The sequence below is a fragment of the Chelon labrosus genome (genome assembly GCF_963514085.1).
Source record: "Chelon labrosus genome assembly, chromosome: 11".
Taxonomy (NCBI): domain Eukaryota; kingdom Metazoa; phylum Chordata; class Actinopteri; order Mugiliformes; family Mugilidae; genus Chelon; species Chelon labrosus.
In genome coordinates, this window is record NC_140344.1 from 12728025 (window position 1) to 12755961 (window position 27937).

Consider the following 27937-nt stretch of genomic DNA (forward strand, 5'->3'; position numbering starts at 1 on the left):
ACTGACCCATTGTCAGCCAGAGGCTCCAGTGTCAAGGTGTGAAACCTTGGGGACGGAAGTTAAAATTGTATTGTAAACGGATAGCAGATTAAATCTCAGTCCACCTCTATGACCCTATTTAGACCTCAAACTTCCCACCAGTCCGTTAGAACTGAAGAAGCTACTCGGGTGAGTGGTGAAACGTCTTCTCAAAAAACTCTTCAAGTCCAGCTGCCTTTTTTAAACACTTTGTGGATATACCATGACCTGGATGACTGAGAACCTCCACAGACATTTATCTATTGCATATTGTCCTTATTAGATTGTTGCAGTAGATGTAGACAGGAAAGGTGAGGAAACAGAGCAGGAGGATGACTTGTCCCCCGGCTGAGAGTTAAACCTGGACCTCAGCAGCTGAGCTGAGAGCACTGTTGCCCGTCAGGTTGCTTTCTGTTTATCTTCTCAAGTAGCAGAGAGGGATCACACCACCAGGCTGTAACACTCATATCCCACTCAACAACCGCTCTGACCTCCGTTTGTAAATAGTGCGTAAGAATGTTTATTTAATCTCAGTAACTACTTGGCCTAACTCGGCGGCAATCGACAAACTGGGCTGAAGAGGGAAGGAGCCGCTGTGATCTATGGTCACATTTCTCACATCACGCTGACAGTGAAACAAAGCAGCTCAAGGATTTCACCACACGGGGATGAGCTGTAATGATTTACAGTTAATTAGAAATCTAAATGTCTTTCAGACAGTGTTTCTGTGTCATACAGTAGACATTAACAACACACCATTTTACTTTTGTCTCCCTTATGTTATCCCATCATGATATAATAGAACTGTGTGTTTGTTTTCTTTCTTTTTATGACATTAAATAAATGTCATTCGATTAAATTACACACCAGGATTTACTGCTTTTCTCAGGTTTCATGTCATTTTAAATTAGATTTGGACTCTTAGTAGGGAAATTTGAAACCACCAGCCAGAGTGCAGTGCACAACTATCTACACGATGTTCTGGAAATTTTTGGACTTACTTGATTAGGTGGTAAAAATAAACAACAACCGATTAAAATCACAGACTCAAGAACTTTATCCTCTCACCGGGACTCTCACATCACTAACACCTGCCTGCTCTTCACCGAGCTGTGCAGACAGGGAAGCACAGGGACTTTCTGACCGGTGTTAACGTGAATATAGTGTTTCTACGCTCCTCCCAATAAATCAGCAGACAAATGCAGTCCCAGCAGAAGAGAGCACACCCACCACCTCCGCTCACATTTCGCATTCATGATCAGGGTTGCCATTTGCAGAGTTCATGCAGTAGTTTGATGAATTGTATTGTTAATGCACTCGAAGTGGACTCCACTCCACGTCTCTGATTGTGTTTACAAGTAATTACAAGTTAGTTAGCTGCAGTTCGCCGTCACAGCCTGGAGGGGTCGCAGATGTAAATGAGTGGGATGGAGCTGATTGTTTTGACACTTGCCTCGCTGCGTAACATCTTGCACAACAGAGGTAGTTCACAAATCGCCATGGGGATGATGCAGCACAGGGATATATGAGCATGGATGTGTGTTTGCAATCAGACTGCCGTGGATGAGGAAACACCCGATCTGGCAACTGGAAAACATTCCCAGGAATGAAGGAGGGGTCATCGGCCCAGAGCCTGAGCACCACCCCCAGTAGGACGAGTGAGTGAACTTTGTCACAAATATCACCGAGCTGCACGGTTTGCACCTAATCAGACTCACCGACAGAAGCCTGCAGCGTCCTGCGTCCTGCAAAATGTACTTCTGGTTCACCGTGCTGGCCGGACTGGCCATCCTCTGTTACACATACATAAGAACTTTTTGCCCGTACTTTGGCGAGGATTTGGTGTACATCCTCAGGAGCGTTAAACTCGGCTTGAGGTTGGTCAAATACAAGAAAGTCAAGCCCTTCTACAGCCTCTTGGACTGCTTCTTGGACGCGGCGAAGAAGCACCCAGAGAAGACCTTTGTGCACTTTGAGGGTCGCTCGTATTCTTATGGCGAAGTGGAGAGGCAGAGCAACAAGGTGGCCAGAGCTCTGCAGGCTGAAGCCCGGCTGAAGGAGGGGGACACGGTCGCCCTGTTTCTGGCCAACGAGCCCAGCTTCATTTGGACCTGGCTCGGTTTGGCCAAGCTGGGCTGCGCCGCTGCTCTGCTCAACTTCAACATACGAGCCAAGTCTCTGCTGCACTGTTTCTCCTGCTGCGGGGCCAAAGTGATCATCGCCTCTCCAGGTAAGAAAGGAATCTGACTGCAGAAAACAAGAGCGGCGTCCACTACTGATCCATCAGCCTGCAAGTTAGAGAAGTATCAAAGTTCAAAGTACACGTGTTCAAAATCAAACGTGTTTCCACTTCGTTCAACACCTAGAAATTACTGAGGTACTTAAATTTGATTCGTTTGTTTCACTGTATTTCAGAGGGAAATGTAATGGTTACTTTAAGACTACATACACTGGTAAAAAGAAACTAGCGCCCCACCTCCCATCTTTTTAGCATGGGGCCCCTCACAAAACAACAGTGTCTACTTGGGGCCCCTTGACACATTTCAGATGTCGGAGCTGTTAGACAGTCCACAGCACATTAACCTTATAGCACAAACTGATCCAAATGCTCTTATTTTAATAATCTGTAAACCTCTCCGGTTTATCAAGGGACCCATCAGAGACCCCTGTCCCGTATGCTGTGAGCCACAGGAGTCAACATCTCGACTAAAAATAGCTCTACCTCCACTGGCTGCAACATTAAAACAATACTTTCTCATTATTATTAAAAATACAATGTCAGTGTGTAAGTACATTTAGCTAATACTACTAGTATTTAACTTAAGTGAATGATCTAAATGAACTCTTTTTCCACACTATTCTGGAGACTGGCTGATGCTGTGACAGCTTTATTTACCTCACAGGTAATGATTGTCGAGACATGCTGTTTATTTCTAAAATGTTCGATGAGCTCAGGACGTCGTGTTCTGCTAAACGGACTGCAGTGACCTGATAGCAGGTTAAACACTATGTTTTGATCTGGTAACTCACGGTTAGGTCAAACACGACACCTGCACCAGTCACTTTTGTTTATATTCTGTACTTCTTTAAATTACCACAGTCCCATTACCTCACAGTGAATCAGTCTGCTTCTGAATAAACTACCAAGTGTATTTAATAGTTACCTAACGCCTACTACAACATTAATGCACTGCTTGCAGGTTAATACACAAACAAGTAAACATCCCTTCAGTGACTCAGGGATTTATGGCGTTCAGTCATTGGAGATTACAACAACAGCCTTTGCTTTCAGATCAGCGCTGATCAAGGGTTGATAACTGTCTAATAAGGCTGTCAATGATACACCAACATGCAGATAAAACCTGCATGTTCAATGCACTGATTGATTGGGTTATTTTATGCACAGACACGTTGAAATCAGCGATATAATGATATCTTCATGTAAAGACTGTATCACCACACGATTACATGGAAAAGACAACTTCACTTCTCTTTTGTTTTGCTTTAAAACTCGAGCAGTGTCGTGGACATTTATCACAATGTGGGCCTGAAAACATACTTTAAAAAACTAAGTGCAAGTTGGAGGAACAAAAGTTTTTCTTAGTTTGTCCCACAGGGACAAAATACCACAGTGAATACCACGTTCATTTAAGGTAACATTTCACACTGCCTTGCATTTCCATTATGGCTCTACAGTGTCTCTACTGACAAATGCATACAACTGAGACGAGCTCCCTGCGCCATGTGCTTGTATCCCAGTGGGATCTGGTTACATGATACTGGCTAGCATGTGCAGGATTGCGCAACAGGGCACTCTGACAGATAATGGAGCTGAAAGCCTTTCTGTGTTTGCAGAGCTGCAGGACGCTGTGGAGGAGATTCTGCCAACGCTGAGAGAGCAGGGTATCAGTGTGTACCTCCTGTCGGAGAACTGCAGCGTGGAGGGCATCAACGCTTTGTCTGACAAGATCTCTAAAGCCTCAGATGAGCCACTGTCCCCGGACCTCAGGGCAAACGTCCACATCAGGAGCACTGCTCTCTACATTTACACGTCCGGCACAACAGGTACACAGCACTACCCTCTGAAACAACACTGACAAAAATCTGGCACCGACAGCTGTGGGAGACACACTCAGCTGTCACGTCATTAGGTCCAGCTCACTAAAAACAGGCCTGCAATCAATCCTACCCTCGTGTTCTCAGTTTTTAGAGAGGTGTTAACTGAACTTAGGGGACATCTGTGAATATGTCTTTATAATATTTATCCACTGCACTGAGGGTGCACATTTTATTAGGTTTGATGAGCAGTCGACCTGACTTGCTGAACCTGCTTAGTGGGAGCAGGAAATCTATTTAAAGGTGCAGAGTTTTTTTTTTTATGAAATGTACAAAATATATATATTTTTAAGCCAACAAACATAATAAAAGCATTGCATTGCAAAGCAAAGCATACGGTGTTTACATTGTAGTTTACTAGCAAGTGGTTTTGTTCTTTCCCGCCTTTCTTGGCACACGCCTTTAAATCAATGAAATAGCGACACCACTGGCAGGTAGGTGTACTGCGTCTTGTACGTGCACGATGTAGACAAGATATTAGAAGCGGCACTCCGCAGTAGAGGAGGAAAAACTTCTATTTGTTGTGTGCGAGAGTAAGATGTTGTTTGACACAGTTACCGTGACAACGCGACGGGTAAAGTAAAAGACTGGCACATTCATTCTGTCTTATGCACGTGTGTCAGAGAGGAGCTGTGTAGGAGCTCCTATATGCAGTGCTCCTGCATTCAAGCCTTTAATGAATCGGTGTGATTCACCACAGACGTACCGGTTGATGCTCTTATGTTTTATCTGATATTAAAGCTCAGTAATTCAATAAATATCTGCTGGATATGAAACAGCAGCTGTAGACTTGAAAGCTGGCTGGGAACATTTAGTGTTTGGCTCATTTACAACCGATGGCTGCAGCCTGCAAGGATGATAACGCAGACTAATGCATGCACCTGATTAAATTGCTTTTGTGGCCACGTCAGGGTTCATGCAATCATTAATATTTAACACATAATAACCCTATAACTGATAAGGAAAATGTGTCTCTTAGCAGTGTATGTGTAGTCACATAAATTCTGTCTGCTTGGTGTTTGATGTTGAGCAGGTCGTGTGTCGTGGGTTCACAGATTTATTGCTTCGATAACAGTCACCTTTTACCAGACAGCTGAACTTAAAGAGTGACACTGCGGCTGTAAAACCTGAGCAATGAGCTGAAAGATGAGGCAGGGTTGGTACGGAGATATCGACCAGTGCGGCTTTGAAGAAAATAAGCGAATTAGACGATGCAGAGTGGATGATGATAAGTACATCGTGGTGCAGGAGAGAGTTGTAAAGGCTCCACGTTCCAAGTAGAGCATGAAATGATTTATTATCGCCTGACTTTGGCAGGTTTGCCCAAAGCAGCCGTTGTCACCCACGAGAGGGTGTGGGCGGCCTCCTTCCTCCAGGCGGCGTGCGGAGTCACGGCAGAGGACATCTTCTACATCAATCTGCCTCTCTACCACAGCGCGGGATTCCTGATCGGGATGGCCGGAGCCATGGAGAGAGGTAATGACCCTTTGAATCCTCTCATGAGAGAAGAGCCGAAGCATTCGCACGCCTGTTTTGAAGTAGTAAAACAAATGTGGTGTAATTTGATTTTGATTGCAGGCATGACCGTCATTCTGCGGAGAAAGTTTTCTGCCTCTCAGTTCTGGGACGACTGCAGGAAGTATGATGTGACAGTGATGCAGTACATTGGTGAAACCATGCGCTATCTCTGCAACATGCCCAAGGTAACAGGAATCTAGATCCACTGCAGCCAGTTGCTGTCACAAATCGCAAAGCTAAAACCAAGGCAGGTGGACATGTTTGACGTCATCCAGGTGGCTTTGTCTGTTCTAAATGACTGGTGGGGAGGTAAGGTTTTTATTTGGAACATCTGTGGGTGGAAATCATTATACCCAAACAACAAATTCCTCTAATAACAGGTGAGTGTCAGGTCATATGAGGTTCAGGTGGAACCCAACCACACATTTAAAAAAATAAACTAAAATCTCCACCAGTCACTTAGAACTGAAGAAGCTGCTTGGATGTACCACGAATCACATGACCAAGAGCCTTCACACACATACACCAGTCGTTGATCTTACGGTGGAATCTCGATCTCGCTCTTTGCAGAAAGACAACGATAGGAACCACAAAGTGCGAATCGCCATCGGCAACGGCGTCCGCAGCGACATCTGGACCGAGTTTCTGAATCGCTTCGGGGACATTAAAGTCAGAGAGCTGTACGCCGCCACAGAGGGCAACATCGGCTTCATCAACTACACCTCCAAGATCGGGGCGGTGGGACGGGTCAATTTTGTGCACAGGGTAAGCTGCACAGCTCTAGAGACGGGAACGCTGATTTCAACCAAAAATATCTCAACTATTGCTTCGCTGTTGAACTGCTTTTAATATCTGCAGTTGAGTAAGTAAACAGCAAAGCATTATGAATTTCCTTGCCGCTCTGACTGGCGACAGAAGCTGAGGATCATGGGTATTGAAGTATTTAGAGGCCTTCTCTGTGCCAAAATAGTGGAAAGAACATGATGCGTCAGAAAAGAAAGACAACGTAATTTAAATTGGGGAACATAATGTAAAAGATTAACAGTTTATTTTTTTAATTTTGAAATGTTAACAAAATGGGAAAAACAAGACAAAAACATGATGCATGTCATCTACCCACGTTACAAAAACTGACCCCATTGCAGGAAACTTCAACGTGAATCACATGATCATCTACTTTATCAGACCTAATGTAAACTTCTTTATCAAAGACTGGTTCCTTCTCAATCTTTTAAGTCTATTGCTTCTTCAGATGCAGCTCCATCATTTGGTTTATGAGCACAAACCTGCAAAGACATTCCCATCGGCCTCAGCTCTATTTTGTGTTGGGTGCAAGTGATTGGCATGTTGATTACTCACAAACAAAACACATTTTTAATCGATGACATTTCTCTATCTCCTCTCCAGTATTTCTTCCCCTACACTCTGATCAAGTTTGACATTGAGAAGGAGGAACCTGTCAGGAACTCTCAGGGCCTGTGCATCGAAGCAGCGACAGGTGACTCACGAACAAAGCCTCTGAAAGGCTCTTTGTCTTTTCTCCCTTTTCGACACTCCGTCTTTATGTTTTTAACTCGCTGGACATTTCTCATTGACTCACTGTCTTCCACAGGCGAGGTGGGACTTTTAGTGGGAAAGGTCACCCGGAGGTCTCCCTTCATCGGGTACGCTGGAAACCAGCAACAGACTGAGAAGAAGAGGCTTCGCGACGTCCTAAAAAAGGGAGACCTGTACTTCAACACTGGCGATTTGCTCTTGATCGACCACGAAAAATTTGTCTACTTTCAGGACCGAGTTGGAGACACTTTCAGGCAAGTTTCATGACTCCTCTCCGCTCGTTCTCATATGTCCGTCATCGGATCAGATTTAGATGTTTTGTGTGTGGCTGATGTCGACGGCTTTTGACTTACATGTGGTCGTTTGTCCCAGATGGAAAGGAGAGAACGTTGCCACATCGGAGGTTGCAGACATTCTCACAATGGCTCACTGCATTTTAGAGGCAAACGTTTATGGGGTCAAAGTTGAAGGTAAAAAAAACACACATCAGTATGGTGGAGGAAAACTTATTTGAATGCTCGAAAGGCTTTCTTTGCACTTCCATGTTTAAATGATGAACCTCCGTTATAAGGTCACGAGGGGCGCATCGGCATGGCAGCTGTCACTTTGAAAGAAGGACAAGACTTCGACTGTTCGGACACCTACAAGCAGGTCGGCATCTACCTCCCGGCTTACGCGAGGCCCAGATTCATCAGGATTCAGGTAAAAAAAATAAAGTTTCTCCTCGACGTACTGTGGCTTTAATTGCTCCTCGTTTGTGGAGTCACGCTCGGCTGACTAAAACTCTGCTGTAATCAGGTCACCATGTTCATGTGTGTTGAAAGGATGCACAGAATCAATGCGTCCCCCCCCTTCTTCTCTAAAAGCCCAAAGGAGCGTGCCTCCCTGGTTCTCTAAAGTCCACTAATATTGTATTCACTTGCTCCACAGATAATGTGGAAATACCAGTTTTTGTTTTTTTGCTCCAAGCATTTCAGTCATACATTAATAATCCGTTGATTCACACATGACAACAGTTTGCAATGGAAATGTATCAGGGAGCTGTGACTCATGATTAATCACAATATAAATGCATTTTAATCATAAAGACGTCTGTATTTACTCAAACGTGTGCACTATTCGTTCGTGGGATCTATAAGATTTTAGATACAAAGTTTCTGCGGATCTGAGGCAACTCTGCAACTCACTTACCAACTTTTTTATTGTTCTGACTTGGGGGAGGCGTTCAAGCGATTTTTCCAGAGTGAGGGACTGTTTTTTTTTTTTTCTCCTGATCATTCCAGCATCACATGAGCACACAAATAGTCCAGATGGGAGTTCATCCAAATGTTCTCATCTGAGTCACCCCCGTTTATCATTGTGTGCTCGCGGCTTTACGGGACTCGCTGTGGATTTTTATTCTGAAGTAAAGGGAAGTTTATTTATCTACTGCGGCACCATTCAAACATAAGGCGGTTCAAAGTGCTCTCTGCAGAGGAATAAAATACATAAAGATAAAACGTTAAAAATACACACAACTGCATTTAAAAAAAAAAAAAAAAAGAATAGAAGCAGCAAAATCATGCAGAGAAGCTTTTGCGTCTTAATGAAAGCAAACGGTGTCCCATCTGTTTAGTTTAATCCAGTTTTGTTTTTGTTTGGTAATACAGAGGGTGTTAGTCTGATGAAATTGTGGTTGTTAAGACTAACAGCACTGTGTTTGTTCAGGATCATTGTTAATTCTTTTGTGGAAAGACTTAATTATATGAGAAATAAACTGTTACAACTGTTGAACTCTTACAAAAATACACAAAATTTGTATTAAAAGTTTCCAAACTGTGTTTCGTAGCCGTGCCTGGAGATGACGGGAACGTTCAAGATGAAGAAAGTGAAGCTGGTGGAGGAGGGATTCAACCCGGCTCACATCAGAGACCCTTTATACTTCCTGGACCCCGACAGAAAGACTTACGTCCCCATGACAGAGGAGATCTACCGGGCGATCGGCGCGAGGGAAATCAAACTCTAACACGGAGACTGGCCGGTGTTCGTTTACAAAGATGTAACAGCTCATTCACGGACCTTAACAGTCAACTAATCTCAGGGACAAACTTTGAACAGCACATCATGTGAAGAGACTTCCCTCTTTATTGACACAACTACTGCACCTCTCAAGTTTTTGACCTGTTGAACAACCCTGACAGTATGTGATATGCAGGTATGGCTCACTGCCATTCCTGTGTTTTTAATAATTCCTTAATTAATAAAACGTCTGGTTATCTTCCTTCCCCAGACGCATTCCCTAACATCTGATAGATGTGTGTTAACTTTCCTACTGACATTTTAAAAGCCACTTACGTCACTTAAATCCCAATCTTCTGTGGGTTTTACCTGGACTTTGGTACTGCTTTATCAGACCGTGTGTGTGCTAATGACACAATGTGAAGCTGAAGCTTTATCGTGTTACTGTGAGGAAATATCTCTTGACTGTTCTGCCCACAAGTGCTCTGATGTCAAACTGGGAGCTGCTGTTGCTCAACTACATGTATGTGCAACAGAGCAAATTTCTGACTCTGGTTGGGGTGACTTTAGTTCACAACCTCTGACAGAAATGAGACTTAGTCACAAGCTCAGTCATAAGACGAAGTTGACAAAAACTTCAAGGAAATGTGCTGAATGTCATAGAACTGCAGCTCCACTGCTTCCTGCAGAAGGATGTGTGCAGGATATTTTTCAAAGGAAGTATTAGACGTCTTGTGTTCAGTAGTTATATTTGTATATGAATGAATTATGGATTGTTCTATGACCAAGTAGATTTTTAAGAATCCTTAAGTAGGTGACTTTTATTTTAAAAACCAGATGATTTAAAGTGCCTTTGTGTGTTCTCAGATACAGTATGTCTCTGAGGGGAAAGTGGAACTGCCTTCAGATAGTGAAAATTTATATTTAAGGAACAAAAGGTGGAGTGGTAAGGAAATCCAGAGGATGCTGAAAGTGTTCAGGGTTCTTCACTTCTCCTCGTGTAAACACCTAATAAACCATAAAGAGAGAAACACATTTTTAAGACATCTGTCAGTTAGGAAGCTATCTGGATCCGGCGTGCTGTACATTTTATATAATTTAATTAGCCTATTTGATTGGAGTGGCTCAGGCTTAGTTTAGAAAGGTGCTCTCATGTGTATAATGTAGACACATTAGCCTGTCAGGACCAAAACACAACAGTCCTAGAAATCGGTTGATCTCCGTGATAAATGTGGTGTAATATAGATCAGTGCAAGGACATGAAGCTGTTTCTGCAGCACTACATTCACACTGGAATATGATTATCTGGTCTGATGAGGCAAAAAAACTCAACTATTAAGGCAAAATAACAGGTAGTACGTCTGCTGGCTGTCAGGAGTTACAAATGCCCTGCATGGTGAAGCATGGAGGTAGCAGCATCATGTAATGGTGTCCATCAGCAGCAGGGACACGGAGACTGACGGAACTGAAAGGAGAATGAATGGAGACGAAAACAGAGGTCCCAGACTAAAGCCACAAGATGCCGGTTCATCAACAAAGCCCTTTGAGACTCACCCAAGAATATTCACGGCTGTAGCGGCTTAAGTACCAAATTAAGTTTGATTAATTTTGTAAATGTGTGATCTTCAGTTTTTGGATTTTTAACAGATTTGCAAAGGTTTTAAAAACATGTCAACATTATCCATTTAAAATAAAATCTACAACACATTCAAAAAGTGAAGAGGTCTGAATACTTCATCTGTGTAGAATAATCCACGCGCTACTAGTTGACATATGGGATACGTCAGGAAGCAGCTGTAAATGGTAGACAGATTAAATCCAGCGTTTCATACCGTCAATACAATCGCCAACTTCTGAACCCCACAGAGAAATCTTTGGCAGAGAAAAAGGCCTGGGTGTGTTGTATTCATGAAAACATCTGGAAATCTGAAGCAACAACACAACACTGGAGACCAGGCGGTGTTTACTTTATAAATGAATTTATTTAGTAATACAGTGGTATATTTAGAAATGTGTTGCAAAGGAAAAAAAATAAACTGAACCAAAGTAAAATAAATAAAAAGAATGTCAGCCACACGGGAAAGTAAACTAGTGTTGGGTTGAAGCAGTGTTATCATATCAAAAGAAAAATAGTACTGATGTGCCATAATAAATTGTCTATTAGTACAAAAATACATTTCAGGGCACACAATACAGCATCCAGTATCACAAATAAAGGAAGGGACCACTCTTCACAGCAGCCCCCCTCAAGTACTTCTTTTTAAAATCATTTAAACCAAGCACTTCTCTATTTTTGTAAATAAGAATAAAAAGTTTTCTGACAGTTAAAAATGCCTTAAGTAGTGTGTGTGTATATGTTGGTAGAAAAATCGGACTTATTACTGCTTATGTCAGTTCCAAGGCTCAGGGGTATAACCAGAATACAAACATAACCAATGTAACCGCTTCTCTTTTTTAACAAATGTTTTCTCTTTTATACAAAATAACAAAGATGTACAAAAGGTCATTTACAGAGAACCAAGGCCATATGCTAGCAATATGTACAGCCACAATTTAAACATCTTCTAGCTTTTTGTGTTTCCTCAGACTTCATATGCATAGCAGTAAAAGAAAGCATACCTTTTCATCAGCCTCAATTATTCTCGTGTGCTAAATCCAAGTTCACCGTTCATGAGAAAATGCAGAGACAACTTTTTCTTCCGTAGTGATCGTTACAACTGAAGGATCCGATGTTTTTTAACGTTTCACTGAAAAGTTAATATGCAGATAAGGCATCACTGCTTGCAGTGTACGATGGGATTTTCATGTGTTGAACTTAGTAGTAGCAGGCTTCTGGACCTGAGTCATAGCACATGCATAGATCTCTAGACAGCAGGAGTTTGTAAAATCAAGTCAGTATATTTATCTACGGTAAAACATTTCTACAAAACATCAGTTTTAAACAGAGAGAGCCCCGTCAGAACAAACGGGCGTCTGATACTAATACTTAACCTTCATTCTTTATTATTATTATTATTATTATTGTATTTTTTTTTAATCTGTACGATGCCTACCTACGTTTTCCTTCATGAGTCGGGCTCAGCAAGTCCTCGGAGATCCTTCATGAGTGAAACGCATGACCACAGACTCACAAACAAAAGTTTTGCATATACCAACTTTGCTGTTTGTGAGTGTTTTTTTTTTTTTTTTTACGCAAAAATCCCGTTGCAATAATAAACAAGTTTCCAAAATTCATCTTTTTTCTTTCTTTTTTTTCTTTTTCACCTTGCACTGCTCTGACCTTTTACAAAATTAGCTAAAAATGTCAAAATGAGAGTATTCAGTCTGTGGCACTGGTCATGCATCCCAACGTCAGTTCCTTTGTTTAAATAACTTGATTTAATTATTTTTTTGCAAGCCTTGAAAAGCACCGAAAAAAAATGAAAGAAAAGGACATGAGTACAGCGTCGGGGATGCTGGACTCCTCTGACTCTCCTTACGTGTGTGAGTGTGGTTTTTTTTTTTCTTTCTTTTTTTAAATTTTGGGCACAGTAAACAATGTGAGAGTATCGAGTTCATACTTCATCGAGCATTGTGCACCCCGCCACGGTGGAGGGAGCACAGCAGGGGGCAACCGAGGTCCCCTGTTTATCACATTCAGTAACAGGCCAGCTGTTGCCCTCTTCAGAAGTGGTCAATGAGCACAGACACACAGTTTGCACCCACCAGGTAGTTTGGATCTCCAGGGAGAGATTTGTTCTGCCAGGTTTTGGGATCACCTGCAGGAAATAAGAGACATGACGTCAGCTGCCGGAGAGCCGAGAGCCTAAAGTAGATGCTCTAAACTCAATTCATATACATACTTCATAAGATCAGAGGCATAAATCAATGCAGACTGTATCGTGACATCCTGTTGCTCACTGTGAGTTTACACGACTAGCTAATGCTTAAAGGATTATTCATTTAATTAAAGTCCACTAAGTGTCTATGCATAAATTCAGAGGTCAACAAATTAGCTGGACTCCAGTTACATGGAAAAGGTCGTTTCAGGCACATTGGCTTGATGAAAACACAGCAGCAGTTGTTTTTATCTAAAGCGAGTCAACAGCAGAAATCAGATGCTGCTGCATGACCTACAAGTCTTTGTTTAAGTCACTTCTACACTCAAGCAGAGTGTCAGCTGACAAATCAAGGGACAGAAGGTGGAACTGCACCGATTTTACACATTACAGTTTGTTGACATGTGTTACAAAGTGAAAGGAGTTGTAAAAAGGTCACCTGATAAACTGAATAAGTAGAAAAGTTTCAAAGTGGTTCTCTCTCTAGGCCTCTACGGCTCACTCCTAACATCCGCTTGATACTAGCAGTTACATTTTCACCTCTTTATACTGATACCAGTGTGTTGGTGACACACTCCATACTGTCCAACACGAGAGATGCATCAAACTGCTGCTACTTTATCACCTCTACCACAAACTCTGAATTTCTGGAATAGCAAACCTCCTCCCTGTGACTACCGTGCATAATATCCCAACTTAAAGTCTCAGAGTTCTCACTAGAAAAAGGGTGAGACTACGCCTCTCTGTCTCATTGAGGTTAATGTCGGTGCTAGGTTTTGAAGAAGACGTTTGGTTTGTAGTTCTGGTGCTTCGACTCTGACTCGAGGTTAAACCTGTGTGACGTGTTACAGGAGTAGATTTGTCTAATGAGTTGCGTATATAAATATGACAGATGATGTGTATTAATCCTTACATTGCACATGAGATCTTCATTCCACTTGTAAAAAATTTCAATCATGTTATGATACTAACTTTTAAATAACTGCTGAGAATAAATACTGCACAAATAGGTACTGGTACTAGAGGCTGAAAAGCTTTCTATTCAATTCCAGCTTACTCGGTGACATATAAATTAAAACGAGAGCTCATCCGTTAAGTAATAACTGATCACATAAACTCACGGTGAGTATATTTTCAACAGGATTTCCAGACACACATAGTGATTCATACAATATAAAATAGGTTTAACATTGTGTCCAAAAAATTAAAATCATGGTCACAGTACGACGACATGATACACATGTAATGGTCAAGCTTGTTAATCTATGAACAGAACTGAACTCATAACTGGCAAAAATAAATATGCCTATAAGGCAGAGCGCTGGATTGGCTTGTAAAGCAACTCAGTTAAGAGAGCGGGTGTCAGAAAATAGATAAAATCTGAATATTTCTTAAAAATATTCAGATTAATATCACACAACAAAAGCAGCAGATCCTCCCGACCGTGGAGCTGGTGATGGCAGGTTTTGTTTTCTCGGTTCTAAATTTACTTGAAACAATCTTTGATCAGCACAGTCGTAAGTTAACTGAATGAAACTGATCAAATTATTGACATGTCATTGTGTTTTTTCAATTAAAACTTTAAGGCGGCTAAATATGTGCAGCATGAAAGTAGGAAAGCAACTTAAACGTCCAAACAGCACATGCATAATGAAAGAGTGAAGGGAATGAGGAAAACAGATGAGCTGATTAAACCGATTCAGACACCAGTGACGTCTCTTCTTTAATCACCAAAGCCAGCCCACAGACCCCAAAAGGACAGAGAGAGGACAGCGTACCCGACGAGGAGTCGGAGGATTTTAGAGCAAAAGACCAACCATCAGGGGTCATAGACGCACAGTGAGGTAAGCGCAGCTCCACCGGCTTCAGGAACTTGAGTCCATGGGGGCCACACATCACCAGCGGACTTAGCAGCGTTTCTCCTGCGCGGGTACACAATGAGATTTAAATTCCACAAATTAAATACACAGGAATTAATTAGCACAAAGGATTACCCGTTACCTAATCAAGAGGAAAAATAAGAGTCTGTTGCCAGGCCAGCATAGTGACGGACAATTAACTGCTAACTGGTTTGCTATGTTAATTAAACAAGTCCACTCCCCAGGTGATAAATGTTAATTAAAAATCCTCCACATATAACGGCCAACGTTTAATTTTGTTTAGGAGCAGATTTTCTAGCGGTGTAACTAACTCCTGCCGTGGTTTCAGATCATCTGTGTTTGCTTCTGTCCCGTTAGTCACTTAAAATGTTTGAAATCTTCTGAAGTTTCAAGTGAGACAACTTTTAATCTGACGTACGTCCGCCCTTCAAGTTTCACACGGGTCTCCTCGGATGCTGTAACTTCTTGTTCCTTGACATTTTTAGGATGTAGATCTCAGCAGTAAAGAACTGACCTTTCTCCTTGTCGAGGGGGGGCAGGATGCTGTTGTCCCGGCACACCTTGAAGTAAATCTCCTGCTCCACGCTCTCCGGGATGGCACCCTGGGGGATGATGATGCTGACGCCCGTCTCGATGGAGCTCAGGACCCCTCCGTTACAGTTGAAGATCCCCCGGGCGGTGGCCACCACCGTGTGCCCTTCGTCCTCGTCGTCATCGTCCAGTGCACTGGGGCTGAGGGACGGAAGCGCACCAGTCAGCGTCATCAGTCAAGTCAGAGCAGGCAGAGATAATGGCGAGCAGAGGACACAAGAGCAACCCCCCAGTGAACGAACAAGTCTCTTTCTGTCTCTCAGCAGCTCGGTAATTACTCACCACTGCTGGATGTGTCTTACCTTACAGGGATGGCCTTGGGGATGGCATTGATGTTATTGTGCTGGTATTTGGGCCTGTTGTCCATAGTGCGTGTGAAGGTGTCCAGGCCGCTGTCGTGGTCGAGGGGCTGTGGTGACAGCTGAGGTTTCCCACTACTGTTGCTCACCACACTGGGCTTACTGAGGAGGTCCGTCTTTACCTGTGTGTCGTTGGGCAGCAGATTGTGGTTGAACTTGGGGCTCTCAAACTTGCGCTCAAAGGGCCGGGCTGCGCTGGTGTAAGGCTTGGGGACGTAGCGGTTGTAGCTAGTTGGAGCAGGAGCGCCCAGCGTCTTTGGGGGTGCTGGATCAGTGCCATTGACTGGGGATTTGTCAGGGAGGCCCCTCGGAGGCAGGTACCCACCTGGTGTGGGTTCGTCCCTGCTGACTGGCCTGAGAGCTGCCAGCTCAGGTTTAGGATTGGGCGAGCTCAGCGGCTCAGGTATGGAATTAGCTGGAAATGAACGGAAGAGGATGCAATCACTTAAACAGAGAGTCAATGATTACAGATTGGCACTTTTAGATAATGTTTAGATAATTCTTGTGTTTCATTTCAGTAAAAAGCACAGGAATAGATTAATTGCTAGATTTATAGTACTGTGCAAATGTTTTAGGCACGCTCATCCATCATTTAATCACATCAGGGAGGCATCTGATTGGTTCAGTTCTGCAGCCTAAATGTACAGTCATAAAGAAGTCGTAAAGAAGAACCTCCATACTCAGCAACAAGAAAAACAAGGAGTGCTGCAATTGATCCACTGCAAAGCTCAGATCCCGACATGGGACTGAAAAGTGGTTTATTCCCCAAGATGCAATAACAATCTACTTGACTAACTGTGTGCAGTTTTAAAGTCCAAGGGTGGTCCCACCAAACACAGGTTTGATTTATTTTTTTTTCTTCTCTTTATTGCACTTTCTATGAAGTTAAATTATAAATCATTTTATTTTTGAAAACTATTTTGCACATACGCAGTCAAACAGACAGTAATAACTCGTACAGTACATATGCATTTATAATAGTTGACTGGAAACCTGGTTACAAATATAAAAGGAAGAAATCTACCAGAGAAATCCAGTTCCTCCAATCTCACATGCTACCCGCCCTGCCACTATGCCAGCATAGAGGAGAAAGCAGACTGTAGCCTGTTTACTTGATTTCATATCAGTGACTAATATGTGATATATATCTGTGTCCCTGATATATCTGTGTGCACTAAGTGATTCCATGTCCAGCTGGACAGGTTAGAGGACTTACCGTCATTGGGGCTGAGTTTGGACAGCGTGTTGGGTGGGATGACGGGAGCCGGGGGCCCATACTGAGAGGAGGGACTGATTTGGGGCAGGGGTTCGTATCTTTTCTCCACTGGACTCACCTTCTCTGCAGACTCAACTCTGTAATGGGTAGACACGAACAATACAGCTAACAGAAACAATTATGATTCAACAGCTGCTGTGAAAAGAACAGCTCAGGAATCTTGTACAGCAGCCAACACCGCTGGCATGGGTTTCTGCCGTTATACCTGTTGTATGGGTAGGCCAGCTGAGCTGGTTTGGGCAGATCATGGAATCGATTGATGCCAGGACTGGGTTGGCCCATGGCCTTGCTGTCGAAGCTACGGCGATCAAAGTAGGACAACTGCTTCCTGTAATACTCCTCATCCTCATCTGGGTCATAGTGGTTGGAACGCACTACATCATCCAGGGGTTTAGTATGAGGCTTCTGCGGCTCAGGAGCCCTGCAGAGAAAAACACAGACAACATGTAAATCAGCTGCAGACATTTAAACAGCAGTATGAGAGCATGATTGGCCTAAAGATTGCAGGGCACAATTTCAGTCTTGATGATAGAAGCAGGACACCCATTTAAAAGACAGTCAATGTGAATTTATCAAATGATTTGATTGGAAACTATATGGACATCGGACAGAGACTGAGGCTCAGGAAGCCCATGAGGCATGTTACACACAAACGCCACTAGGTGGCGCTTGAACAACAATGCATTCAAGACGCCTCAGCAAGGATCTTACAAGTTGTCCTTCACTCACCTACTGTGTAGCCTGGGATTCTGTAAGAAGGACTACCTACCTATAGGTGGACTTCTCCTGCTCCAGGTTGCTGAGGGAATTGGCTTTGAGGACTGGGCCAGGTGCACTCACAGGTTTAGGAACATCTGCAGGCTGAAAAACAAACAGCACCTCTTTAGTGATTCTTGCATCTAATCTAGATTTGTGTTCACATGACTCATTAGCATGCACACAGATAATCTGGTGTTGTGCCTGATGTTCTTCAACCAGGATTAAAAAACTGACAAACATTTAACAAAAACACGCTGGCAGTTTTATGTTTGGCTCTTCTGCTGTTATTGAACTGGTGCATCCGCAGTTAGGGGACATATAATTTAGTCTCCTATGGCTTGATTATTTATTTGACATTGTCAGAAAACTTGCATATCCAAGTATGAACTCTAATATATATATGATCATAATATGACCGACATTGACAGGAGACCTGGATCATGGTCCAGGTAACAGCTGTACGCCTCTGAGGAACGTACCCTGAGCACTGATGACTCTCCTCCCTCTTTAGCCCTGTCCATAGAAACAGACCGTTTATTCTCGAACATCTTGACTCTGTTCAGCACTGACTGTGGTTTCATGGCTGGGTCCTCGTCCAGGTCTTCCCGCGGTGGAGGAGGAAGGGGTTTGGAGCCCGGAGTGATTGCTGGCTCGCCTGGGGAAGGCAGGGTCTCTGGTTTCGGAGGGGGAATGGTGGGTTCAGAGTTCATCATGGGGTCATGCATCCCTGGCTTATAACCCCGGTTCGCAAGCCCAGGCATGTAGGTGGGCCTCAGACCAGAGTCACCGTAGTACTGCTTTGGAGGCTCCGGAGATCGAGGTGAATTGATGGGGAAGCTGTGGGATTCTGCCTCATAAGGAGAACGAGCATCATAACCTGGTGGCGGGGGTGGAGGTGGTTCATCGTAGCGAATCGGTCCAGGTTTACTGTGGCGTGGTCTGCCGTCATAGCCCACCGGTGGGGCCTCATCATAGCGCGGCTGAGGTGGGCTGTAGTCCCTCCCTGGTCCGTCTTCGTAGGGGGACCGGGGGCTGTAGCCCATGGGTTGCTGGTGGCCCGGCTGGTACCCTGCGGGCTGGGAGGACGAGGTCTGCTGGTCATATGGGGGCCACTGTTCGTTATAATGAGGCACACGGTTGTCGTAGTGCAGGTGAGAGTCAGTGCTGTGAGGCTTTGGTTCTGTGTAGCCGCCTCCATCGTATCCGTAAGGCGGGTGGTCGTATTCGCGGTATGGCTGTTTGTCCTGGTACGGCGGCTGGTGACTGTAGCTCATAGACTGCTTCATGCCATGGTTGATTCGCACAGGGTCCTCCATGTTGTATAGATCTTTCTTGTACATCTGTGAAGAAACGGCACTAGATGAATAAAGGCATCACGATATCAGATGAGGCTTCAACAAACCACCATATGGAAAGACAGAAAGCAGCCAGGGAAAGTATTTTCCCAACACAGCGTAAGATTTAATTCATTACATGGCAATAAACTGAAACCTCAAAGAAACTAACATATATATATATAACATTAACCAAATTATTAGAAAACCCTTCAATCAATTAATGAAACAAACACCAAGTCAAAGTGCAGTAACACAAGCAAACCTTTGTTCCTTATTCAAAAACATTTCTGAATGCCTGTTTGACAAGATGCCTTTCAAGAATGACGAGTCCATGAAAACACAAGAGGAATTTGACATGTTTCATAAATAGCCTACTAACAAACATTTGCACATTTCTGAAAGGCCTCATTTCAAACATATGATGTGTAGCCTGTAGACAGCAAGTGTAGTTACAGTACTTCCTATGGAGCAAGTCTGATTTGTTGGCATCTAGTCAGAACAAAACTACTCAACAGGAGACATAATGCGATGCGCTAATGCAAGTTTGTTTTTCCACAGGGAGAATTGCTTGATGGAAATTATTACCAAGAGTACTGTCTGCAGGTTAGCGTTCATCATGCAACAAAACATTCAGTTTGCTTCTAATGCAATGTCAAACTACTGGCACTACAACAGACGACACATCTACCCACTACGATGCCACTGTGCTACTATCGTTCATCTACAGAAGAGAGTTAAAGCTGAAAGGAACCCAAAAAACATTAGGAGCCATGCAAAGGAAGTAAGAGGCAACAGTTAGGGCTGGTTGTGGATGTCTTCACCCTGGTCAAAGACTCAGATGTACCAGTCCTTCTGGTCTCCCAGCCCACTGTGGTGCATGTGGACTAGTCTGTCGCACATTTTCTCTGGGAGCCAGAGGCACACAGTGGGCTCAGTGAGTCACACAGTGTGGGCATATCATGCAGAGAGCGAGTGGAAAGCATGTGTGAGAAGACAGGCAGTTAAAACAGCAGGCTGGGGCCCAGGCCCGGTCCGAGTGGCTGGTGAAACAGCGGGTACCTTTGGTTCTGGACCAGGTGGTCCAGACGGGTGGGGTTCATGTGGTGGTGGTGGGGGCTGAATAAGCTCAGGGGCAGGGCTGGGGCTGTTAAGTGAGTCAGCCTGAGGAGCTGCGGCTGCAGCAGGCGGCTCCTCTAGGTGCACACCCTCTAGCTGTACAGGCTGCTCAACAGAAGGGGATGCTACCACCGTCGGAGACAACGAGGGCATGGGCAGAGCAGCCTCACCTTGCTGTGAAGTATTGTTAAGAGACATTTATAACACAGCCTGCCAAGGGCACACAAAGAACAGCTTACCCCAACACCATGATCTTCTTCCTTACTTTGAATCAGTTATACACCAGCCAGAAAATGCACTCGTAAAAATGTGGTTAGAATCGATAACATACCAGTAGCTTCTAAAACATGTTCATCACTAAACAAAGGACATTTAATTTTAACAAAGGTCAGAACACAACACCGAATACAAAGGAGCTATTCCTCTGGTCTGCAGTCAAATACTTTTAGCCATACATCCATCTCTGACAGGAACAGCCAAGGTAGCATGCCTGTAAAGCTAGATGTGAACTTTACCTGCTGCGGAGCGGCCATCTTGAACCCAGCAGGGTCTATGCGACTGGCTGGGTCAGGCTGCACGGGGTGCTGGTAACCGGGGTACCCAGGGGTGTCCTGAATCACAGGGGGATCTTCTCGCACAGGCTCTGAAGAGCGGGTGATGGCAGGCTCCGTGGGCAGACCCACCTCATCGTTCAAAGTCTCATCTAACTCCTGGTCTGTGTACGCTCCACCCTCTGTATCAGTGTCCTCATAGTCAGAAGTGTGGCGGCTGTCTGTGCTATACATGGAGTATTCGCTCCCTGGCGCCGACAGGTAGGACAGACGGTCATCGTGGATATCCAAGTCATCCTCTGTGGTGCCATCCGCCTGAACAAAGCAGAGAAACTGTCAGCGAATGTCTCACTCTGGCACAATAAGAGGACTCAACCAAAGCTGTTCATTGCTGTGGAATAGAACAAGGGACCGGCCAAGTGTCTCACCTTGCCCTCTGACACCCACACCAACTGGTTCTGCTGTTGCTGGATGGTTTCTTTCAGAGCTCCATACCAACCATCATTCATATTGTTCAAGTTGATGGTCGCTAAGAGAGAATTGAATAACAAGCGGTTCATAAAAAAATAAAACATATAAAAGAGACAGTTTACATATTTAATTTACAGTGTTTTACCACACTCTGCCCACTTACTGGTGAACAGGTGGTGATTATTCTTCCTCAGTTTAATGGCTCGCTCATAGAGCTTCCTGGCGCTCTTCCTGGACTCTGGACACAGTCTGGTCCTCATGTTCTTCACACCCTGTTTATTATCAGGATTTAGGAAGACTACGATCGGGTACCACTGAGCATAGTTCAGTCTGTCCACAGCATTTGGGGTGATGTCCAACACAGCGTGTTTGTCCTTCATTAGATAAAGACAGAAAGCGTGGATGACTAAGAATGTATCCGATCAAATACTTAAACACACATACGTATACTGTATAGAAGAGGGAGGTATGCTTACTCTGTCAATGATCTGCTTGATGGTGTGAAGACGAATGATTCCTGAACTACGCTGGTCAGTTCCTGCATCTCTCGGTTCACTCTCTGGAAAACAAGATACAAGATTTTAACTACTTTTTACTACTAATCAGTAGTGATGTGCATGTGCAGCTATGTTTACAGACATACTTGCAAGCTCAAAAAGATCCGTCTCTTCTCTGGAGAGTTTTTCTCGAGCGACATCAGCGATGGGTCCAAATATCACAACGGGTCTAAGGAAACCAGCTGCACAAAAAGACAACAAAACATTAAAGACTCCTTAACTTGTACTGTTAGTAAGTGGCATGTAGCCTTTCAGAGATGGTCAGCTGCCTCACCCTCTCTCAGTACAACTCTTTCATAAGCTGGGAACTTTGTTTGGACTGGCTGGGAAGAGAGGTCCTCTCTGCTCTTCCTCAGGTTCCTCTTTGAACTACGAAGACCACGGAACCTCCAGAAGTCGGCCCTGTCGCCCCCTGCTGTTTTGGGGAGGGTGTATTGCACGCTGGAGAGCTGCTCCGCTCTGTTGACAAATGGCAGAATGACAGGGACGGTTCTTAATGTCACACAAGCTAATGGACGTGTCAAAAACTTGGCACAGCTAACCTCAACATTGCCAGTAACTAAGGACATTACATGGCAATAATAAGAATAACAAACTGAACACAAACAATGTCTGCAATTCAAGAGAAAGCAGACACATATTTTTCTGGATGCTGTCACCTGTTTTTGTTGGGGATGATGCCCCTCTCCACCTCCTGATGGTTCTTGCCAATGCGAATAGCCAACCAGGAGCCCAACTTGCCGTTGTAGAGGGTGTCCACCACGCGAAACACCTCGCCTTTGTTAAAGCTTAACCCATACGGAGATTCCTTCTCATACTCAAAGTGTGTCCTAATGTAGAAGGAATCACCAACATCTGATTCAACGATCCGTCGATACACTGAACAAGAGAGCAACAAGTTAGAGACATCAGATCAATCCGTCCGATGGAAAATAATCTATTGTTTCATGTGCATTGCTCACCATCTTTTTTCTTCTGGGCCAGAATGGTGACCTCTTCCCCTTTAGGAAGGTCCAGAAGGAATAGCACCGCCTCCTCTCGGATTATGTTTGCAAAATCAACATTGTTTACCTGGAATTTGTGAAAAACATGTTTCGATTAATGCTTTTCGCACAATAAATTCGCCGTTATCTTGGACTTTAAGTGAAGGAGTAGCCTTCATTGTTCACAGAGAGCACGACAGAAAGCGCTGGACTCCATTTAGATAGAGGTTTACATAGCTCTTCCTGTTCTCTGAATTGCCCGGGAAACTGCAGGTTTTATTGCACTGCAAGAACTTAAGTCATTCCTCATGACACTTGGAGAAAAGAGGAGGAGGTTCGAACAGCGAGATATATGACTGTGAGGGAACGGGACAAACACAGCGAGAGGAAACAGTGTTTTAGTGTGCGCTCCCTCTGGTTCATTGCTAAGAGACCGGATTGAAGATAAAGGAATTTTGGAGCAGTCAGTGTGGAAAACCATGAATTAAAAAGGGAACACTTCAGGACGCATTCTCCATAAAACATGGCGGTTTACAGACACCATCTAGGTGCCCACTGTACAAAGAAAGTGAATGAAAAATTATCCTTTTTCCTAATTTCTGTCAAATCTAAATGATTCTTACAATAAGCTCTACATTCTTGTCATCTAATGCTTTGATGCTTCTCTCATTTTAACTTGTGTTAAAAATAAATGATCTCACCCTGAGAATTTGGTCGCCCTCCTCCAGTCCCTCCTTAGCAGCTGGGCTATCCTCCAGCACTCCGGCGACAAAGATGCCCACGTCATTCCCCCCTGCCAGCCGCAGACCCACACTCTCCCCCTTCTTGAACTTCACCAACTTCATACTCGGCCTGAGGATAGAGACAATTGTTAAGCTGATTTCCTTCGACGTGACACAATTTGGTGTTTCCTTGTAACGCTCTACAGATCTCTTTAGAACATCTACATTTTAAAATGTGTGTGTGCTATAGACTAATAGAATTATCTGCTCATTTTTAATGCTGCTTATTCAAACCTACAGTCATTGAATATGTATATGGATAATACATTTCTAAACAGTATTTCATGCTAAGGCTGTTTTAAAAATGCTGTTTTAGTCACTAACAAAGCACTATTTTATGAGACCTGAATGTTAACACAGTGAGGGATAACTAAGCTGTTAATAATACCGAAGGATGCTGTCGTCGTGGGCAGCACTTGGCACAGGAGCATCAGAAGGACTGACTGGCAGGTCTACATCTGGCTGTCCAGGCTGAGCATACACCGGCTTGGGCTCTGAATAAACACACACAGGATTGTGTTATTAACGGCGACAGATGACGAACATATAAAGCAGACTCTTGTTTAAAAACATAGGAATGTGCCCTCAAATGCTGTCACAACTTAACAATAATGTAGACACATATGTACAACTGAGAACACAGCAATGAGGAAAAACACGCACACGAGTAGAATCACACAGATGCTTGAACACACACACGCACACACACAGACTCTGAAGGCACATAGTGTCCTGAGCAGGGAGGTCAAACAGAAAGACAGCAGAGCGCTGCAGGCTGGGGAGGAACGTCAGACTCGATCAACTCATATGGTTTATTTTCACTTGGCTTGGGGCAAACTCAGCCAGGCACAGCAGGCGTCTGGATCTAACTTCTTTTTTTTTTTTTTGGTGGTGGTGGTTGCGCTTTTAAAAAGGGCAAAAATAGCTGGTTCAAACAAGAATTCATTTTATTATCATGAAGGCCATTTAATTTCGGCTGTAAATGCCAAGGAGGGAAATTTACTCACAGAGTTTCATTTGGTCTCACCAATATGTATTTAAGCAAAGTTAAATTTAGAAAAAAATGACTCTTAGACATGCACAGAAATATTGGGTTTATTGGCTGCGTCTCTGACCTGGGAGGGGTGGGAGCTGTTTGTCCTCTCTTGCAAGGGCTGACTCCTTCGGTTTGGGCAGAGGAACCTCCTCCGCTAGCTTCGCTGGTGTTGAAGCCGCCTTCGAGATCCTTTCGTCGTCACGACTTCTGTGGCTGCAGACGTAATTGCACAACTTATCTTTAGACAATGAAGACATGAGGTCATGAATAGTGCATTCTGCAGATGTAGAGCTCAGAGGCAACATATGAATTTGTTTCTCCTGAGCAGACACGAATCAGCCGAGAACAGGTGAAAAGAACAGCTCCAGGCTGCATCTTAGTCTTGAAGGTCATCATGTTGTCGTTCCACTCTTTTGTGCTCTATTTTTAGCGAAGCTTATCTAAGGTGTCAGGGTGGATTCTGTCCTCCAGGTGAATTTCACTGGGTGGCTCTGGCTTTAGACCAGCTTGGTTTGACTCTGGTGCCAGTTTTACACCATTAAGGCCATGTAAAGAGATACAGAGCGACCCCAAGCAATTACAAGTTTCCCTGTGTTTTGATAAATTTCCTAAAATGTTTCTCATGAAAACAAGAGGATAATGTAAGCAGGCTGCCCAGTAGGTTTGTCTCAATGGCTCCTGGTCACATGGTGACTCCCTGGCACAACACAACTGCCAAAGTACTGCTTTATTCACCGGCTAAATGACCACAAAGGACCCTGTTTGAACTGAGAGCAGAGGAACAAACTTCTTTTCAGTGCATCCTGGAGGTAGCCTCACTTTTAACTGCCAACTTCCTGGACTGAGAGAAAACGTCACGAATCATAGATCAGGCTCAAATAAACATCCTGTCCCAACATCTCCTTTCTGCCAAGTGAAATTAAATGAATTACAACAGCTCCGGCAGCCTAAGTGTGTAATAGTAAAGACCATTATTACAACACATGGGGTTCAACAACAACCATGAAGATGATTTAATGTTCTGACAATTGTTTAACCACATGTAACAGGGGAGACCGTTAAAAGCTGGTAGCTGGTAATGTTATATTGTCATTGTGCCAAACATGCGGTTTTTCCCACCAAAACATTCAAAGAGACACAGAGATCCAGTGACACATTCACAGGATCTCAAGAAGAGGCCTCACTGAATAATTGATGTCTTATAACATCAGCAACATTCATCAGGTAATAATTTGCTGTAATACAAAACACTGGGCCTCACACCAATTCATCCACTCTCTATGAGAGTGGCGGCTATGAGTTTACAGTCAAAGACACGACACTTCTACTGAACTACATTACATCTATTTAGGATTTACTACCAACGCTATTAGTAGGTATTTACACGGGGGAATGGTGCCAAACTTACGGTATTCTCCAGCTGTTGACGTATAAAGGGGAATAAAAGAGGCAGACAAGTCCCATTAAGTGACAGTGTTGGCATATGGCACCATGTTTAAGACCTGAAAGCAGTGAACTTTTACACCAAGCAGAGCAGACCCGGCTCTCAGCTCTAATTTTGACCAAGCTCGTCTCTTTTTGCAGCTTAACAGTTGACTTTTATATTTTCTCAGGTCAATAAGCAGTAAGAAAGGGGAACCAATGAGGTGCTCTACGCAGCTTAAATGAAGAATTAATGAGCTACACTCAAACGAGGTTAGAGCCAAAGAAGTGCTGAATGGAGTAACGGCTTCTATTAAGACAAACACAAAATCGAAAGTCCTTCACAAAGAGAAGGAAAGAGAAACAAAGCTCGTCTGAACAAATGGAAGACATTATGACAACATAACTCAAGGTTACGTAATAGGCAGTTTAATTAATATGTGGCTGAAACCAAGTTATTTTCTCAGTTAATCAATGAATCATTTAGCCTAAAAACACCAGAAAATATGGATAGGGTGCATAACACTTGGGCGCAGATTACAAATGAACATGCATGTCATCCCACAGCTCTGTTTCCTGTCTGCTTCTACAGTTAACTGACTAATCAATCAATTGTTTCAGCTCCAGCTTAATACTAAACATTAATACTAAACATGAGGCTGGACATACACTCTGTCAAAGGTAATATGTCAACATTGCCAAGATAGGAAAGACGTGACCATATTTATATAAAAATCCAGCTTCTGCATTAATTTCCTGTCGGCTAAAGCTGTTTGTGCACTGACAATTATTACCTGCCATTGCTGATCTGCGGGGGCGAGTGTCTGGAGTGATCTGAGGGTTCAGACCGTCTGTCCGGAGAGCGGGAGCGGCTGCTACGATGTCTGTCATGCGATCGATTGGAATGGTCGGATGCCAGAGAATGGATATCTGAAATGTCTGATTAAAAAACGAGAGTCACCGTTCAGTGACAGCGGTCTGAAACACACACCGACAGGTCTGGCTTCTAATCTGCGCCCATTTCAGCTGAATCCCAACACACCACTCTCACCATCTCTGTCGGAGGCGTTGGCTGAAGGAATGCTGTCGTCGAGGTCAGGGATGTTCAGCAGGGTTGCCCTATCGTCTCTCTGAACAACCATTTTTAGCTTGCCCTTTGACCTTTCTATCAGCTTCTTGGCGTCTATCAAGGAGAGGTTCTCTGTGACTGTGCCATTAATCTGAGAGAATCGGAACACAAGACGTTAGCCAAGAAATAACAAAAACATAACGTGAAATCGATCTAGTTTCATATTTTAATTAAATAAAATGTGTTTGGACTAAAGATGCTTTATCTTAAGGGCATAAGACTGAAATGTGTTGAAACCAGTTACTGTATAAATAGGATACCTTGTTATCTGTGTGGACAAAACGTGAGAAAGTCTGACCTACATTAATCCCATTTGATTTGCTTTTATGACACATTTTAAACTGAAATACAGTTGAGCAAATAAAGAACATAAAATAAAGTTTTCTGACATTTGTCTCAATCATTGTTAATCTTTTACGATAATTGTCTCCCTCCGCTGCTCCTCTCACCTTCAGTACAACATCTCCTTCCTGGATGTTGCCATCCCTGGCTGCCAGGCTCTCGGGGGAAATGTCCTTGACAAAGATGTGGCTGGCCAGGCGCAGGCCATATTCTGCTTACAAAGTGAACGACAGCAACAAAGACAATGTTAGCACAGAGTTCACGTGACAACACCACACTGACCGCACTTTGCTGACAGCTGCTGCTCCCGCTGGGATTACC

General features: G+C 43.7%; 2 protein-coding genes across 8 annotated transcripts in view; one reads left to right on the top strand and one right to left on the bottom strand.

The window, feature by feature from the left end:
- The first annotated feature begins 1695 nt into the window (after positions 1 to 1695).
- slc27a2 (solute carrier family 27 member 2) lies at positions 1696 to 10899 on the top strand. 2 transcript variants are annotated; one of them, XM_084555744.1, is made up of 10 exons: positions 1696 to 2248; positions 3874 to 4083; positions 5452 to 5610; positions 5713 to 5837; positions 6223 to 6417; positions 7060 to 7150; positions 7265 to 7463; positions 7582 to 7679; positions 7781 to 7911; positions 9038 to 10899. In XM_084555744.1, the coding sequence occupies exons 1-10, from the start codon at positions 1771 to 1773 to the stop codon at positions 9212 to 9214; spliced, it is 1863 nt and encodes a 620-aa protein (XP_084411870.1). In that variant the 5' UTR covers positions 1696 to 1770; the 3' UTR covers positions 9215 to 10899. The 2 variants fall into 2 exon arrangements, with proteins under 2 accessions (XP_084411870.1, XP_084411869.1); XM_084555743.1 differs by having other exon boundaries at positions 5452 to 5837.
- A 294-nt stretch (positions 10900 to 11193) lies between these two features.
- Positions 11194 to 27937, bottom strand: part of tjp1b (tight junction protein 1b) — a 31596-nt gene continuing 14852 nt past the window's right edge. For 2 of the 6 annotated variants that reach the window (XM_084556025.1, XM_084556026.1), the window contains 23 exons: positions 27724 to 27830; positions 27197 to 27365; positions 26940 to 27084; positions 24803 to 24936; positions 24076 to 24181; positions 23607 to 23757; positions 22885 to 22993; positions 22582 to 22801; positions 22197 to 22381; positions 22009 to 22104; positions 21842 to 21924; positions 21529 to 21739; positions 21323 to 21423; positions 20859 to 21209; positions 20287 to 20517; positions 18370 to 19230; positions 17901 to 17992; positions 17337 to 17552; positions 17072 to 17208; positions 15799 to 16270; positions 15420 to 15637; positions 14843 to 14947; positions 11194 to 12965 (listed from right to left, as the gene is read on the bottom strand). In XM_084556025.1, coding sequence (XP_084412151.1) covers positions 12871 to 12965; positions 14843 to 14947; positions 15420 to 15637; positions 15799 to 16270; positions 17072 to 17208; positions 17337 to 17552; positions 17901 to 17992; positions 18370 to 19230; positions 20287 to 20517; positions 20859 to 21209; positions 21323 to 21423; positions 21529 to 21739; positions 21842 to 21924; positions 22009 to 22104; positions 22197 to 22381; positions 22582 to 22801; positions 22885 to 22993; positions 23607 to 23757; positions 24076 to 24181; positions 24803 to 24936; positions 26940 to 27084; positions 27197 to 27365; positions 27724 to 27830 — 4595 coding nt within the window. In that variant the 3' untranslated portion in view covers positions 11194 to 12870. The remainder of the gene's footprint in view (positions 12966 to 14842; positions 14948 to 15419; positions 15638 to 15798; positions 16271 to 17071; positions 17209 to 17336; positions 17553 to 17900; positions 17993 to 18369; positions 19231 to 20286; positions 20518 to 20858; positions 21210 to 21322; positions 21424 to 21528; positions 21740 to 21841; positions 21925 to 22008; positions 22105 to 22196; positions 22382 to 22581; positions 22802 to 22884; positions 22994 to 23606; positions 23758 to 24075; positions 24182 to 24802; positions 24937 to 26939; positions 27085 to 27196; positions 27366 to 27723; positions 27831 to 27937) is intronic. The other 4 variants (XM_084556027.1, XM_084556028.1, XM_084556030.1 and 1 more) reach the window with 4 other exon arrangements.

Coding starts and splice junctions, on each gene's coding strand:
- slc27a2 (XM_084555743.1), top strand. CDS start 1,771: ATGTACTTCTGGTTCACCGTGCTGGCCGGACTGGCCATCCTCTGTTAC. Junction 2,249..3,873: donor AGTGATCATCGCCTCTCCAG/GTAAGAAAGGAA, acceptor CTGTGTTTGCAG/AGCTGCAGGACGCTGTGGAG. Junction 7,680..7,780: donor TTATGGGGTCAAAGTTGAAG/GTAAAAAAAACA, acceptor CTCCGTTATAAG/GTCACGAGGGGCGCATCGGC.